The sequence below is a fragment of the Pristiophorus japonicus genome, chromosome 8 (assembly GCF_044704955.1).
Source record: "Pristiophorus japonicus isolate sPriJap1 chromosome 8, sPriJap1.hap1, whole genome shotgun sequence".
In the NCBI taxonomy this organism is placed as follows: Eukaryota; Metazoa; Chordata; class Chondrichthyes; family Pristiophoridae; genus Pristiophorus; species Pristiophorus japonicus.
The window spans coordinates 35931627-35949323 of NC_091984.1; the positions used below are offsets into that span (position 1 = coordinate 35931627).

The 17697-nt window shown below is 44.4% G+C and overlaps 1 protein-coding gene across 1 annotated transcript in view; it reads left to right on the forward strand.

The window, feature by feature from the left end:
• cfap57 (cilia and flagella associated protein 57) overlaps positions 1–17697 on the forward strand; it is a 172553-nt gene that overhangs the window by 44198 nt on the left and 110658 nt on the right. The window contains exons 4-7 of the mRNA XM_070886035.1: positions 609–777; positions 5820–5972; positions 6308–6447; positions 16701–16866. Of these exons, the coding sequence (XP_070742136.1) occupies positions 609–777; positions 5820–5972; positions 6308–6447; positions 16701–16866 (628 nt within the window). The remainder of the gene's footprint in view (positions 1–608; positions 778–5819; positions 5973–6307; positions 6448–16700; positions 16867–17697) is intronic.

The window sequence follows — 17697 nt, forward strand, 5'->3', positions numbered from 1 at the left end:
TCCCCATTTCCTCTATTGACATCCATTTACCTCTCTCTTCAATTCCATCCCTTTCCTCTCTGTATAACACATAATTCATGCACTTTGTTATTACCTCCATCCTCTTTCCATTTGCAGCTCCACTTGAAGCTTGTGCTTACTCAACCTTGGGAGGAAATCGTCTTGCTACTGCACACATTTCCTTCTTGGCAGTCTATTACAGATATACATTGGCTTGCTAGCAGAGTGCTGATGTGAGAAAGTCAAGTAAATAGTGGATTAACATTAATTGATGTGAAATGGCACTTTGCCCTAGCAAAGTAACTGAAGGCACAGTGTATATCTAGTAGAAATGGCTAAAATTTCAGTGTAAATACATGTTAATAGATGAGCTTGCAATTAAAGTTAATTCAGTTGGGAGGACATGCTGAGCTTCTGGAATTAATTTGTGTATTTAATAGTTTCTTGTATCTAGTATTTTAAGCAAATTGAATCAAACAACACATTTATCATTAGCCATTCAGTGCTCCTATTGCATATAGATTCTCTATTGATTTAAGTAGTGTATTAGAATTATTATTATGGAATAAATAAATTTAAGTAGTATCACTGGTGTTACTACCTAACAGAACCGTTATCACCGCAAGCCACATGCCTGTACCTGCAACTTCTTATCCCAAGATTACAGCTCTAGCAATTTATTCCAAAGGATTTATGTGCTCTGCTGGGCCTGCTGTTGTATTTATGTTTGAAAAAGGAGAGGAGAAGGATACCTTCAAGAAAACCAAGGTGATTAAGGTGAGTCCCACACTAAATGAGACTGAAGCAGTTAAATAATGCTTGTCAAGAGTGTCTAAAGCAATAATTGGCTCCTGTGCTGAGCAGATTCTGAGGCACCTGGAGCTGCTTATTCCAGTGGGGATGAAATTTTAGAAATTAGCAATGTAAATTTGAAATGGAAATATAAGATGCCTGTTCATAGTAGCCATGATTAGGTATGGATATACAATGACAACAATTATACCCACTACCATGGTCATGTAAATCTTACAGCAACAAATTAGTGATTTTTAAATCCATTCTAGTGAATATTTGAACTCTGACAGGAATTTTAACCCCCAAAAAACAGGTAGCTTGTTGTCGGGTGAGAGGTTAGTGTTACAAAACTGGATCCCAACCACAACCCACCTCCAAACCGCCCACTTCCGGTTTTAACAGAGGCTGGACGGTGTGGGGGAGGGGGAGGTGCGGGCAGTCAACCCACTCCCAGGAGGTGGGTTACCCACTTAAATATTATAATGAGGCTGGCGTGGCTCAGATTTAACCACCATTTCAAATTTAACTAGCTGGTCAGGTTTCTCCGGCCTCGAAGAACCTGCTAGCTAAAGTAAGGCAAGGATTGCTGGATCCAGGAGGTAAGTGCCTTTATACTTGCCTCCCGGTTCCAGCTTCTCCGCCTAACCCACCCCTCGCAATCGGAGACCCATGCCCCACCTCCCGCTTCAGGCCGGCCCCAATGCTTCCCTCCACCCTCCCATCGACAATCCTCAAGCCGGCCCCGTTCCTCTCTCACCCACCAACAATCCTCACGGCGGCTCCATCCTCTCTTTCCGCCTGCACTGATGCTCCGGCCCTGATCCATGCTTCCACTCCCCGCCCCCCCCATACTCCTTTGGCCCCCGACCACCCAACCATCCCCACCGAATCCCTTTCTCCCTCCTCTCTGTGGCCTTGTGCTGCAGGCCAACCCACTCACAGCCAGACTCTCAATCTGGCTGGCTGCAGGTGGGAAACTGATCTTCGAAATTTGGCAGAGCCTGCAGGAAATCCATTTTCCCGGGTTTCCCAACCAATTCCAAGGCCTCCAGCTCCAACCCATATTAAATTTCCAGCCTTACTGTCTGAAAAATGGTGTCAGTTTGAATTGAAGCATTTCATAATGTTATAAAGTCTGGTTATTCAGTGATGCTCAACTGACATCTATTTGCAAATATTTATCCTGACTCTCATGTGACCATCAAAATTCTGTGCTGTGATTAGTTAATGATTATATCGTATCAATCTGTATAGAATACTAGGTATCTGAAAGTAAATGACAAGATTGTAACCTAAAGGTACAAATAATGTTATAAGCAGAGAAATACTAAACATTTTATGCTATGAAATTAGGCAACAGCCATTAACCTATTCTCTCTACTCTCTTATTTTATACATGAGATGTGTTGTGTTTAGAATTGAAGATAACAGTTTTAGGGCTGAATTTTCGGTTCTGTTCATTTCAGGGCGGTAATGGCGGCGGGGCAGTAAGGTTTGCGCCTCAGTTCAGCAAAATTCATCAGCTGGGCTCTGAGTGTGGGGCAGAGTGCTAAGGGAGGCGTTACACACCTCTCTTAGGGCGCTTGGCCGGCTGAGCAAGTGAAAATCCCGAACTAAACAGCCGGCCTCGGAGCACCCTAAGAGAGGCCTGGGTCAGGTGGGGGGCGGAGCCTGATTAAAAGCACTAAAAACATTACAAATAAATAACTCCAGCCACCACAACATTAAATCGCAAAAAAAAAACAATCACACTTACCTGAGGTCGACTTTACTTACCTCACTGCAGCTGTTACAGCTCGGATCGCCAGCTTTCACAGGCGGTCCCAGCAAGGCGCTCTACAGAGCACTAAGGGTCAGACGACAGCCAAAAATCAAGCTGGTGTCGCAACCAGGGACGTTGCAAGTGGCTTGCTTCTTCCGCGCGGTAATGCTCCGCGCGCCGTCTAAACCGGCACCGATAGTCCCGGCGGGGCACTAGAAGCTGGCCGCCCACTCGGAAGTGCTTACTGCCGTCATTGCTACCCCTCCGGGGTGCTAACAGCTCCGGCAAAAGACCAAAAATACTGTCTGAGACAGGATCTGAAGGGTATCTGGCTGTTTTGTGGTCCACCATCTCCATGCAATACCCAAATGATGCTGATGGAAAACTGTTTCACACATTTATGACATTATTACTGCAAGTTTATTGGAAAATAATTTAAAGTAGATTACAGCTAAATTCAATACAAGGTATACATTATACTAAACTAGAAAAAAAAGGTAAGAATATCAAGTGTTCCTTTTAAACTATATGGCAGAGACTTTCGCCTTCATTTTCAGCGGTTTTCTCAGCGGTACAGCTGTTTTTGTAAGAGAAACCGCCCGGCGAAAGTTTCCCCCTTACTTTTTAAATGGAACCGCCCACATCGCGAAATAACCGCCGAGGAGCAAACCGCCGACGGCACCTCTGTGGTGTACACCGTCGAGAAAAGCACCAGGACAGAAGTTTGGCCTGAACGGAAGCCCGTCTAGATCGCCGAAGAAACCGCCCACGGGAAGCAACCTGAAACAGGGCGGTAGGTGAGTACGCTGCAAAGAAAGGTAAGTTAAAGGTTTTTAATTTAATTTTTTTTAATTGTAAAATGGTGATTACCATTAAAACTATCTGGAGAATGTTTCTTAACTTTTATTTTTTTGAGGTGAAAAAATATTTTTTAAGTTTTTCCCCCCTCCCTAGGCCCAACCGCAGCCTTGGACTAAATTTTAAAAACTTAACCGTCCATTCAGGGAAGAACCGCCTGTTCTCGCTGGTTTCAGCTGTAACCGCCCAGAAACCGCCGAGAATCTTGGTGTAAGAACCATTTTCTCGCCGGGCGGTATTACTTACCTCATTAATGGAAATTTTCACTGGCGTTAATTGCTGAAGCTTAGCGGTCTTTTCTGGGCGACAATCGGGTGGTGAGGGCCCTGGGGAAAGTCTAGCCCTATGGTTTAATTTCAAGATTCACCAGACTGATTCCCGGGATGGTGGGACTGACCTATCAAGAAAGACTGGATCAACTGGGCTTGTATTCACTGGAGTTCAGAAGAGTGAGAGGGGACCTCATAGAAACGTTTAAAATTCTGACGGGTTTGGACAGGTTGGATGCAGGAAGAATGTTCCCAATGTTGGGGAAGTCCAGAACCAGGGGTCACAGTCTAAGGATAAGGGGTAAGCCATTTAGGACCGAGATGAGGAGAAACTTCTTCACCCAGAGAGTGGTGAACCTGTGGAATTCTCTACCACAGAAAGTAGTTGAGGCCAATTCACTAAATATATTCAAAAGGGAGTTAGATGAAGTCCTTACTACTCGGGGGATCAAGGGGTATGGCGTGAAAGCAGGAAGGGGATACTGAAGATTCATGTTCAGCCATGAACTCTAACTGGTAGCTAATTTTTGGCAACTTCTGGTAATGCCATTTTTAGAAATAAAATATTTCACTTCTTTTAATGGTTAGAAATCTTTTAGTGATGTTACATAGAAACATAGAAACATAGAAAATAGGTGCAGGAGCAGGCTAGAAGGGCTGAATGGCCTGCTCCTGCACCTATTTTCTATGTTTCTATGTTTCTATGTAACATCACTAAAAGATTTCTAACCATTAAAAGAAGTGAAATATTTTATTTCTAAAAATGGCATTACCAGAAGTTGCCAAAAATTAGCTACCAGTTAGAGGCTACAGTATAACTACACATTAAGGGGGAGAAATTCACATTGTTTGCACCTCCCGTTATCACCCCCGGAGTGGGAGGAGCGCTAATGGGGTGCAAATGATTTCTTGCTTGGGCGCAGGGCCACTACTTTCTCCCGCAAAATTTCACGAGAGTTAGCAGAGACACAAACCGGCAGCGCCACACTCCTGCCGGTTGCGCCCCGGGCTGCGGCGCTGACGTTGATGACGTCTTCGCCATGCGCAGCGAATCGTTTTTTTTCCCGCGATGTTCGCGTCAGCCTCGCGGGTTGTGAACTGGGCTACACTCGTGGGGTGAAAGTTAAATGGGAGGTACATGGTGCCATTTTTTTTCCATGGCCGACTTGCTTTGCCAATTTCGCGGGGTCTGTGCCGCCATATTGCAGTCCGGGGGCACTCCGCTTATGTACTAGGCTGTTGCCACGGCACCCGCTCCCCAGTGCAGAAGTGGTGGTCCCTCGCGCCATTGCAGAGTTCACAGTGTGCTCTCCCCTTTAATGGACGGGCAGGGCCCTGTGCTCCCACCAGCGCTGTGCGGCGCTCCGCATAGCGTTGGTAAATTCCTGCAGTTAGCACCCCAGTCCTACCCTGAGATGAAGTGGAGCGCGCGACTTTGCGCTCCACTTCCTCTCGGGGGCGGTAACTCTAATTTCGCTGCTGGGACGGGACTTCTGGCCAAACGGGGCACTACCGAATTTTGCCCCATAAGAGTCTTAAATCTAGCTACTGAGAAATTCCTACAGTTAGAGTTTATAGTTGCACAAAAAGGAAGGTGCACTCTTTATCCATTGGGGCATACCTTGCCTTGTTCCAGCAAGCATAGGCTTAGTTTGGCAGCAGGTATATTGCTGGAGTTTAACCAGTTAAAAGCACAGTGCTTATCAGTACACAGCATTGGTAAATTTCTGGTGTTTGATCAGCTAGAACCACCCTTTGATTAAGACATTGGCTTTCATGGTTATTTGGAGCTAATGGCTCTACCACTACAGGCCCCATTAATGAGCTACGCTAGATGTACATTCTTTAACAGTGTCATGGATCAGTTAGGTTTAGGCATGACACTGCCACAGAAGGTAACTCAGAACTTCCATCACCACACCCAGGTTTAACTCCCCACCCCGAAAAATATATAGTTTACTGCCTTCCATCACCAACTGCCCACAGGAGACACTAGAGGTAATGTTTTCCTTTACTGTTGATCAATGCCATTTTCTATATTTTTGAAACAAGATTTAATTACATAAGGTGTCCCTTGTCCCCTGCTCTTCAATACCACTTTGTTGTCTGAAACCCTCATCTATGTTGCTCTTCAGATTCCGCAGGATCCATTCAGCACAGATCCAACCCAAGCAGAACAGCAGGAGATTGTAACTCTATGTCTCAGCCCCTCAGAGGAGACCCTAATTGCTAGCACGAATAAGAATCAACTGTATAGCATCACATTAGCTTCTGCTGAAATGAGTAAGGTGAGCACTGAGTGAGCAGCTCAGGAATAACTACAAGGTTGGCATAAAGTGAGCACTAAGCAAACTGAAATCTTCAGCACAAGGTCAAGACTAAATTTAACACAAATCATGAGTTGCAAGATTGTATAATAACACCAACGTTCATTGACTTGATAGTTTTAACATGGTTCAGAACTGGAATGTGTTAATTTAATAATTTTAAACTCTAACCCAACAATGATAATTCTGATACATGATTCACATCTTGTCCTATTAAAAGCTGCAGTGATGTTTGTCTGTATGCTTATTCTATTGATCTGCATATTTTAAAATCTATTTTGTGGCATTTTTAACAGAGTGACCTGGCACAGTTTGAACTTCTCTGCCAATCCTTCCACTCCAATATAATCACGGGTCTGGATATGTGCATTCGAAAACCCCTCATTATCACCAGCTCCGTAGATCGATCTTTACGCTTGTGGAATTATGAGACTAAGTATGGATTGCAGTAGTTTTAAGTCTGCATAATAAGAAGTAATATTGTGTGACCTGAAGTTTTTTTTCTATGAACAGAGTGCATATTGGTAAACTATATGGTGACAATCCCATTTTAGGACATTTTCTAGGCTAATTAATTAACAGTATTCTAATAAGCAGTTCGCAGGTCATTCAGCCCTTTAACTCCTTCTCTGGGACTTAATTAATTATTATCTCTTCCCCTCCCCTTTTGCTTTCTATTTTTTCAACCTTATTAAGTGTTCAGTTCTGCTGAGTGGTATACACTTGAAACATTAACTTATCTATTCTCTTTTCAGAAGCCGATTAACCTGCTGTGTATTTCTAGTATTTTCTATTTTTATTTCAGCTTATAGCATTTGGAGTTTTTTTTTGTAATAAATAGGTGACATAATAATCAAGATTACAACTGATATCTATTGCATACAAAGACATTAAGCTCTCAAATAGTACTATTAATCTAGTAAAAGTTTACCTTGCCAAATTTTTTGCTGTAATTAGAAGTCAGACCCAATGATTGAGATCTAATTGTGAGAAGAATGCTCCAATGGGACCCATGATCTTCTTCATAAGCTCTCATAAGTATCAGCCTGGAAAGAGAATGAAAACAAAGCATTCATTCAAACAATAGGAAATTGGAGGGTAAGCCAATGCAAGCCATTCGTGCATCTTCTAACAGCTGACTCAACAAGAGCATTGGCAAAATCCTGGGAACAGGTTGCTTGCTTGCTTCCTAAGATGGTAAATAATAATGCTGCAGGATTAATCCTTTAGCTCACCAGCTAAGCATGATCCTATTACCAAGCATATCTTCTCCTCCATTTCTAGAGGAACTGTGACACTGTGACACCCTGGTTCACTCTTCCGCCATCTCTACTTCCAGCTGCCCTTTCCCTAGCAACTTCCCTTTAAAATCCAGGACACCTGCCCATTTTCCTTTTCTCACACCACCAACGAGGGACCTGATCTAGTATACTCTATTTACAGCTCTTGGTGCACTCTCCTCTACATTGAAGAAACCACACATAGATGAGGTAACCGCTTTGCCATACCACTCAATTTTGTCCGCACATATGATCCCAAACTATCTGTGGCTTGCCACTTCAACTCCCCCTTCCATTCCTACTCCGACCTCTCTGTCATTGGCCTTGTATACTGTTCCTATGAAACACAATTCAATTTTTAAGAACAATATCCTTCTCCGAAGCACCCTGCAGCTTCTGGTCTAAATATTGATTCAGTGACATCAGACCTTGGTTATATCTTCATTTTCAAATCTGTTTCAATTTCATTCTTGGCCCCTAGGTTTTCCATGCTTTCCATCTCACATTTTCTCACATTTCCCCTGGCATTAGCCTTTGTTAGAACATAAGAACTAGGAGCAGGAGTAGGCCATACGGCCCCTCCAGCCTGCTCTGCCATTCATTTTCATGGCTGATCTTCAACCTGAATTCCACTTTCCTGCCCAATTTCCATATCCCTTGATTCATCTAGAGTCCAAAAATCTAGAGATTTTAGCCTTGAATATACTCATCGACAGCCCTTTGAGGTAGAGAATTCCAAAGATTCATAACCCTCTGAGTGAAGAAATTCCTCCTTACAGTCTTAAATGGTCGACCCCTGATCCTGAGACTATGCCCCTTAGTTCGAGATTCCCCAGGCAGGGGAAACAACTTCTCAGCATGAACCCTGTATATCCCCCTCAGAATCTTTTATGTTTCACTGAGATCACCTCTCATTGGGCTCAATTTTCCCCCAAGCTGTTTTTTGGCGTACTTGAAGAGTTCCGCCCGTTTTTTTGGGGCCCCAAGTACGCCAAAAAAAATCATCCCACTTTCCTCGTTTGAATTGTTCATTTTGGCGCTGTGTTGCTGTCCTTTAGCTTTGGGGTTGGAGCCTAAGATCTGCGCCAAAAAGATTGGGTTGCCATGGTAATGAGGGACACACTGCGGGCTGAGGCTGGAAAGTGAAACATACAACACATTCTTGCCAGCTCACAGCAACCTGCACAAGCCCCTTACACATTGCAGCAGCATTCCAGCATTAAATTATTGGTGTTTATGCCAAAAGTCTATCACCCCCTCGCCTACACACCCCTTCCCGGTGCTGGATGCCGCTCCTAACTCTGGCCGAAAGGCCTCCACCCCCCCCCCCCCCCCACCTCTCCCCTCTTGACTCTCTCCTCTCTTTCCCCCCGCACGCCCCCCCCCCACCCCCCCACCTCTCCTCTTACCCCCCCCCCCTCTCTCTGCTGCTGTTGTCCGGGCCGTGGAACTGCATCTGCTGCACTGATTTTCATACCTGCACCGATTTTGTTAACTGCCCAGAAGGTTTTTCCAGAGTGGTCACATACACCGTCCTAAGAAAAGTTGGAGTAAATCGGAGCTGGCCAAACTTGCTTAATGGCCAGAATTGACATGGGTAGCAGGTTATGCTCCCATTGACGCAGAAAAATACTAACCTAAATAAAATCGGAACTAACTGAGTTCCGCTAGCGCAGAAACTTTGGGGAAACTTGAATATTTTAATTTAGGCCCCAAAAAATGGCGCAGATAACTGGGGAAAATTGAGCCCATTCTTCTAAATTCCAGAGAGTATAGGTCTGGTCTACTCAATCTCTCCTCATAGGACAACCCTCTCATCCCAGGAATCAATCTAGTGAACCTTTGTTGCATTGCTTCTAAGGCAAATACATCCTTCCTCAGATAAGGAGACCAAAACTGTGTACAGTACTCCAGCTGTAGTCTCACCAAAGCCCTGTATAATTGTAGCAACATTTTCTTACTCTTGTACTCCAAATCCCTTGTAATAAAGGTCTTCCTAATTGCTTGCTGTACCTGTGTGCTAACTGTGTTTCCTGTACGAGGACACCTAAATCTCTCTCAACACCAACTATAAATAGTTTCTCGCCATTTAAAAAATACTCTGTTTTTCTATTCTTCCATCAAAGTGAATAACCTCACATTTCCCCACATTATACTCCATCTGCCACCATATTGCCCACTCAATTAACCTGTCTATTATCTCTACTCAGGCTCTTTGTGTCATCCTCACAGCTTACTTTCCCACCTAGCTTTGTATCATCAGCAAACTTGGATACATTACACTAGGTCCCTTCATCTAAGTCATTAATATAAATTTTAAATAGCTGAGGCCCAAGCACTGATCCTTGCGGCACTCCACTAGTTATAGGCTGCCAACCAGAAAATGGCCCGTTTATCCCTACCCTGTTTTCTGGCCGTTAACCAATCCTCTATCCATGCTAATATAATACCCCCAATCCCATGAGCCCTTATCTTGCATAACATTCTTTTATGTGGCACCTTATCGAATGCCTTTTGTAAATCCAAATATACTACATTCACTGGTTTCCCTTTATCTACCCTAATAGTTACATCCTCAAAAAACTCTAATAAATTTGTTAAATTTGATTTCACTTTCATAGAACTAATATTATGAATTTCTAAATGCCCTGTTTGACCAAATGGCCTGAAGTTCCCTGTTTTCTTTCTGCTTCCTTTCTTGAAGAGCAGGGTTACATTTGCTACCTTCCAATCCGCTGGAAATATTCTAGAATCTGGAGAATTTTGGAAGATCACAACCAATGCATCCACTATCTCTGCAGCCCCCTCTTTTAGAACCCTAGGATGTAGGGCATCAGGTCCAGGGGATTTGTCAGCTTTTAGTCCAATTAGTTTCTCAAGTACTATTTCTCTACTGATCTTAATTACTTTAAATTCCTCACTCTCATTAGCCCCTTGGTTCCCCACTTTTTATGCTTTTTATGTCTTCGCCTATGAAGACAGATACAAAATATTTGCCTAGTCTTATTCCCCTTTAAATTTCTCCTGTCTCAGCCTCTAAGGGACCAACACTTACTTTTGCTACTCTCTTCCATTTTACATACTTGCAGAAGTTCTTACAATCTGTTTTTATATTTCTTGCTAATTTACTGTCATATTCTATTTTCTCCCTATTTTCTATGTTTCTATGTTAATCAATTTTTGGTCATCTTTTGCTGTTTCTAACGCTCTTCCAATCCTCAGGCTTACTACTATTCTTTACAACATTATAAACCTCATCTTTTAATCTAATACTATCTTTAACTTCTTTAGTTAGCCATGGATGGATCATTTTTCCCATGGAGTTTTTATTTCTCAATGGAATGCATATTCGTTGAGAATTTTGGAATATTTGTTTAAATGTTTGCCACTGCTTATCTGCCGTCATACCTTTTAATCTAATTTCCCAATCTGCCTTAGCCAATTCGCCCCTTTATACCTATGTAATTGACTTTATTTAAGGCTAAGACTCTAGTTTCAGATTTAAGTATGTCACTCTCAAACTCAATCTCAAATTCTGTCGTATTATGATCACCCTTCCCCAGATGATCATTTACTATGAGATTGCTAATTAACACTGTCTCCTTACACAATACAAGATCTAAAATAACCTGTTCCTAGTTGGTTCTACAATATATTGTTCCAGGAAACTATCTCGCATGCATTCCATGAACCCGTCCTCCAGGCTACCCTTGCCAATTTGATTTGCACAGTCAATATGAAGATTGTATTGGTGCCTGTGCCCCATGAATTGAAACCCCTTCCTCCCACACCACTCTTTGGGGTCCGCATTTAACTCTCTGATCTGCTTGTCCCTATGCCAATTTGAGTGTGGCTCAGATAACAATCCAGAGATTATTACCTTTGAGGTTCTGCATTTTAATTTGGACCCTAGCTGCTCCAACTCTCTCAGCAGAACTTCATTCCTAGTTCTACCTATTTTATTGGTTCTGACATGGATCATGACAACTGGATCTTCCCCCTGGCACTCCAAATTCTTCTCCAGCTGCAAGTAGATATCTTTAACCCTGGCACCAGGCAGGCAACTTAGCCTTCGGACCTCCCGGTTGTGGCTACAGAAAATAGTATCTATCCCCCTGACTAGACTATCCCCTATCACTATAACATTTCTTTTCACTTCCTCCACTTGAATGGCCTCCTGCACCATGGAGCTTGGTCCGTTAGTTCATCCACTCTGCAGACCCTGCGTTCATCCAAGCAGACAACAAGAACCACCTACCTGTTGGATAAGGGAAAATTCCGAGACCCCTCCAGCACTGCTCCTGGGGTCCCCTTACCTGCCTGAGTCGCAGTCACACCCTCCTGTCCCTGACCACTAATCAGACCTGTACCACTACCTAACCTAAGGGGTGTAACTGCCTCCTGGAACAAAGTGTCCAGATAAGTCTCCCCCACCCTGATGCCTCGGACTCCAGCTCAACAACTCTGAGCTGAAGTTCCTCGAGATGCAGACATTTACTGCAGAAGTGGTTGTCTGGAATTGTGATGCTGTTCACAAACTTCCACATGCTGCAGTTGTGGCACACCACTTGCACTGCCATTCCTATATCACCTTGTTTTTATTTATTTAATTAAAGCTTATGTATTTAATTACTTACAGTTTTGGTTTTTATCTAATTACTAGATCCTGGTCGATTAAATTAAACATTTACCCATTACACAATACAACAAGTATTGGAGGCAAAAAAAACACCTCTTTCCCTTTCTGCTCCGACGTCCCACTCTCCAAATTCCCAACTTGAACACGCTGTTTTGAATCACTCTGATAAGATCACTCTGTACATCAGCAGATAGTGTTTACATATCTTTTGGAGTCGAAATTCAGGTGCACCAGAAAGCTGGCACACCTATGATTTTTGGAGTGGCATTTACCGCTGGAACTCCTGGTAGGGTAAGTAGATCCATTTTTAGGATGTTGAAATTTTTTCAAAGTCCTACAGGAAATGGATCATAGTGGGGGCGGGCCGTAGACTCAAAGCCAGGCTGACTGGTTGAAAATGGGTCGGTCGGGGCCTCAGCGGTGGGGTCATGGTGACGTCACAGCGTGTGTGCGACACTATGCTCTCTCCCCTCCGTTAAAGGGGAGAGATTCCATCATTTTTTATCTTTGGCCACTGGGCCACTAGGGAAGGTTTCATAGAAACATAGGAAATAGGTGCAGGAGTAGGCCATTCTGCCATTCGAGCCTGCACCGCCATTCAATATGATCATGGCTGATCATGCAACTTCAGTACCCCATTCCTGCTTTCTCTCCATACACCTTGATCCCTTTAGCTGTAAGGGCCACTTCTAATGAACTGGCCTCAACAACTTTCTGTGGTAGATAATTCCACAGGTTCACAATTTTCTGAATGAAGAAGTTTCTCTACATCTCGGTCCTAAATGGCTTACCCCTTATCCTTCGACTGTGACCCCTGGTTCTGGACTTCCCCAACATCGGGAATATTCTTCCTGCATCTAACCTGTCCAATCCCATCAGAATTTTATATATTTCTATGAGATCCCCTCTTATTCTTCTAAATTCCAGTGAATATAAGCCTAGTCGATCCAGTCTTTCTTCATATAACAGTCCTGCCATCCCGGGAATCAGTCTGGTGAACCTTCGTTGCACTCCCTCAATAGCAAGAATGTCCTTCCTCAGACTAGGAGACCAAAACTGTACACTATATTCAAGGTGTGGCATCACCAGGGCCCTGTACAACTGCAGTAAGACCTCCCTGCTCCTATACTCAAAACCCCTAGTTATGAAGGCCAGCATACCATTTGCCTTCTTCACCGCCTGCTGTACCTGCATGCCAACTTTCAATGACTGATGTACCATGACACCCAGGTCTCGTTGCACCTCCCCTTTTCTTAATCTGCTGCCATTCAGATAATATTCTGCCTTCATGTTTTTGCCACGAAAGTGGATAACCTCACATTTATCCACATTATACTGCATCTGCCATGCATTTGCCCACTCACCTAACCTGTCCAAGTCACCCTACAGCCTCTTAGCATCCTCCTCACAGCTCACACTGCCACCCAGCTTAGTGTCATCTGCAAATTTGGAGATATTACATTCAATTCCTTCACCTAAATCATTAATGTATGTTGTAAATAGCTGGGGTCCCAGCACTGAACCTTGCGGTACCCCACTAGTCACTGCCTGCCAATCTGAAAAGGACCCGTTTATTCCTACTCTTTGCTTCCTGTCTGCCAACCAGTTCTCTATCCACATCAATACATTACCCCCCAATACCATGGGCTTTAATTTTGCACACTAATCTCCTGTGTGGGACCTTGTTAAAAGCCTTTTGAAAGTCCAAATACACCACATCCACTGGTTCTCCCTTGTCCACTCTACTAGTTACATCCTCAAAAAATTCTAGAAGATTTGTCAAGCATGATTTCCCTTTCATAAATCCATGCTGACTTGGACCGATCCTGTCACTGCTTTCCAAATGCGCTGCTATTTCATCTTTAATAATTGATTCCAACATTTTCCCCATTACCGATATCAGGCCAGTTTCGGTTGGGCCAGCGGCCTGGCACCCAAGAGGGGGTGCTAGGCTGCCCATTGGCGGCCCGGCCGAACCCGGGTGCAGTACTTTACCGGCCGATTGGTAAGTTGGTCGGCAAAAATGTTTCCATTGGTACCGCAGCAGTGGGCCCGAGCCTTTAAGGACGGAGAAGGTACACCGGCAGAGAAACCTGCCTGGGGCACCGCGCAGCCGGGGATCAACGGATGCAGGTGAAAATCGATGGGTAAGTATTTTTATTGCTTTTTTATTATTTTCATTGGCGGTGCAACCACTCAGACGGGATGGGGTCCAGGCCAAAAAATTCCCAACTCGAATTTAGGTCGGGTCGGCTTGTTGACCCCAAAGCGGCGGACATTCGAGTTTTAGGAATGGCCGCCGCAAACGGGCATTAAAACAGGTCTCTTTGAGAACTTGAATAGCCCCTCTGTTTCTTTAAAGTCTGTGGTGGGGGAGGGGGTGAAATTCAGGGTGTTTACACTTTTCGTTCGTGCCACAGGAGGGCGCTAATGAGGTGCAAATTACTTTTCGTCCGGGCATGGCACCGCTAACGACTCCCGCAAAATTCCGTGGGAGGTTAGTGGTGGCGGTAACCGGTCGCGCCCCGCTCTGTTGCACCGGCGATGATAACGTGCGCAGTGATCCGTTTTCACCCCGGAGCAAAAATTCCGTAACGCCCCCTGAAACTGCGCCAGGTGATGCCAGCGACAGTTTCAGGGGGTGCGTACCAGGTTGTAGGCCGCTCGCAGGACGAAATTTAAAGGGGAGGTGGCGATTTGAAAAAGAAATGGCCTGCTGGATGCTGAATTGTGGGGTCCGTGCCGCGATCTTCCAGCCCGGCACTCTGCATGTATGCAGGCCTGATGACATGGCATCCCGCTCCCAGTGGTCCAGGTAGGGACCCGTTTCTCCTCCGCAGAGTCAGCAGCTTGGCCCTCCGCATTAATGAAGGAGAGGGCCCTTCTACGCGGCAGCGCCACGCGACGCGTCCCACCACGTAGCGCTGCGCCCCTCACTGAACCCTTTCGCCCCACTCGTGCTTCACAGATCAAGCGGAGTGTGATATTCTGCACTCCACTTGCTCTTGGAAATGGTAACCCGAACTTGGGTCGCAGGGCGGGGCTTCTGCGGCTGGCGCAAGAAAACCCGCCTCGCGGCTGTTAGCGCCCCCAAACAAGGCGCTTCGCAATTTCCCCCCGTTAATGTTCCGGTCCATTATTGACTGAGGTGATGTGCTGCATCAATCTACTCATAATTCCCCTTTGGCTTTGTCTATTTTTTTAAGTATATATTTTTCCCTTTTTCTGATTGTATTAGTATGCCTGTCAGCCTCTTATGTTCCAATTCTGAAGAAGGACCTGCACCCAAAACATCTGCATGTCTGTTTTCCCCACAGCTTCTATCTGACCTGCTGTGTGCTTCCAGCATTTTTTGTTTTGGTTTATGTATTCACTGTTTTAGTTGGAAGCACCATGTTGTAATTAGAAATTGAAAGTAAACTAGGTTAATCACTTCAGGGATAGACATGGCAATATGCTGCAATGCTTCTGTTAAATAGCTTCTGTGATAATGGTATTAAATCTGTATATGTCTTTCTGAGAGAAGCAAAGAAGGGTGAGCCAAGAAGGAGAGAGAAGAGCAGAACCCTTTACTCTAGGATTGCTGGTGAATCTCTAGTATAGGAAAAGTCTGACTAGAGTTTGGAAGTACTAGTATGGCTTTGAAGACTCGCTAAGAGTAGTTAATGACTAATTTTGTTCCCAAATACACTTGTTGGGAAGTGGTCAGATGTTGGGTCCGATATTCAGTAGTGCAAGAAAGCTGGCGCACCAATGATTTTTTTTCTCTGTACTTGCCGCACGGATCCATGATGCGTTCGGAAGAGCGATTTTCAGGACTTTGACATTTTTTCAAAGTCCCAGAGGAAATGTGTTATAATGGAGGGCTGGCCATAGACTCAAAGGCAGGTTGAGTGGCTGAATATGGGTCGGACCGGGACTCCGCCACTGTCAATCAGCAGTGGAGTAGTGGTGACGTCACAGCTTGTGTGCATCACCACCCTCTCTCCCCTATGTTAAAGGGGATAGAATCTGTCATTCAAGATCTTCGTCCACTGGGCCACCAGGGAGGGTTTTGGCCGGGCCAGCAGCCTGGCACCCAAGAGGGGGTGCCAGGCTGCCCGTTGGCGGCCCGGCCGAACCCGGGGGCTATATTTTGCTGGCCGATCGGGAAGTCGGCCGGCAAAAATAAAAACATGGTGGCCGCGGCAGTGGGCCCTCCCCTTAGGCTGAAAAATCGGCGACCTAAATTTGGGTCGGGTCGGCCGTTTGACGACAAAGGATTCTGCCACATGGCCGCCGTAAACGGACAGTAATGGGTCTCTCTGAGAATTGGAACATAAGAGTCTTCAATTTCGGCCCCGTTGTGTTTCCAATGATGAAGATGGATCTTCCTTCTTCTTTACCTCTCCCTTCATTCTGCCTTATTTTTAAGTTTGTTAGTGAAGCATTGCTCTTTAAAAAGTTTCCGTAATTTTAGTTGCATCCACACTTCATAAAAAAATGTAGTAATAAAAAAAATCAGCTGCTATTCCGTGAAGCTGACAATGTACAGAGCAAATCCTGTATATTACCTTGACAGCTCCTTCTAGATTTCACAGAAGTGCGAGCTGTCATTGCAATTGACCACTTGAATGGAGACAGTATTTGAATTTTTTTAAATGCATTTATTTAAAATACCGTAAACACTGAATTTAAATACTAAAATCTATTGACTGGAAATTAGCTCTGGTGAATTTCCTTCCAGTATTTGTTTTTAAATTTACATTTACATTTCCTCTTTCCTTCTAGTGTTTTGGAGCTTTATAAGGAGTTTCAGGAGGAGGCATACAGCGTTGCTCTGCACCCATCTGGCCTATATATTCTTGTTGGATTCTCTGACAAGCTACGGCTTATGAACCTTCTAATTGATGATATCCGAACCTTCAAAGAATTCACAGTTCGAAGCTGTCGAGAGGTGTGTACATTATAGATGATGTTGCTAGAGGTGTCACATAAGGGGAGTTCTATACACACTGTCTGTTTCCAGATTCTCTCTAAAGATCAGTTGAACGCATCAAATGGAGTACTACACCTTTCACATACTCCAGATGCCCCAAAGCGCTTCAGTCAATTATGTACTTTTGAAGCGTGGTCACTGTTGCTATGTTTTTGCTCACAGCAATCCCCCATAAACAACAATGATATACATGACCAGATGATGTGTTTTTTGATGGTATTGGTTGAGGGAGGTATGTTGGCTCGGATTCCCTGCGGCCTCCCTGCTCATCTCTGAATAATGATGTGGATCTTTAACAGCCAACTGAGCAGGCAGGATGATTTTGTTAACTTTAACTAGAGCGAGAACACCTGAAACTTGCATTTATGTAATGCCATGTCACACTGAGAAACATTGCAAAGTATTTTACAGACAGTGAATTACTTTGAAGTGGAGTGACTATTGTTATATAGGCAAATGTGACAACCAAATTGCATACAGATAGATCCCAGAATCAGCAGCTGGGTGAATGACTCCGTTTTTGGTTGTGCTAATTGAGGAAGGAATGTTGACCAGGGCACAATGAGAATTCTCTGTTCTTCCTCTGATAATGCCATGGGATATTTTACACCACCTGAACTACCAGGCCAAGGTAGACAGGGCCCTGGTTTAACTTCTCATTCAACGGACAGCAACTGTGACATAAGAACATAAGAAATAGTAGGAGTCAGCCATACGGCCCCTCGAGCCTGCACCGCCATTCAATAAGACCATGGCTGATGTGACCATGGACTCAGGTCCACTTCCCTG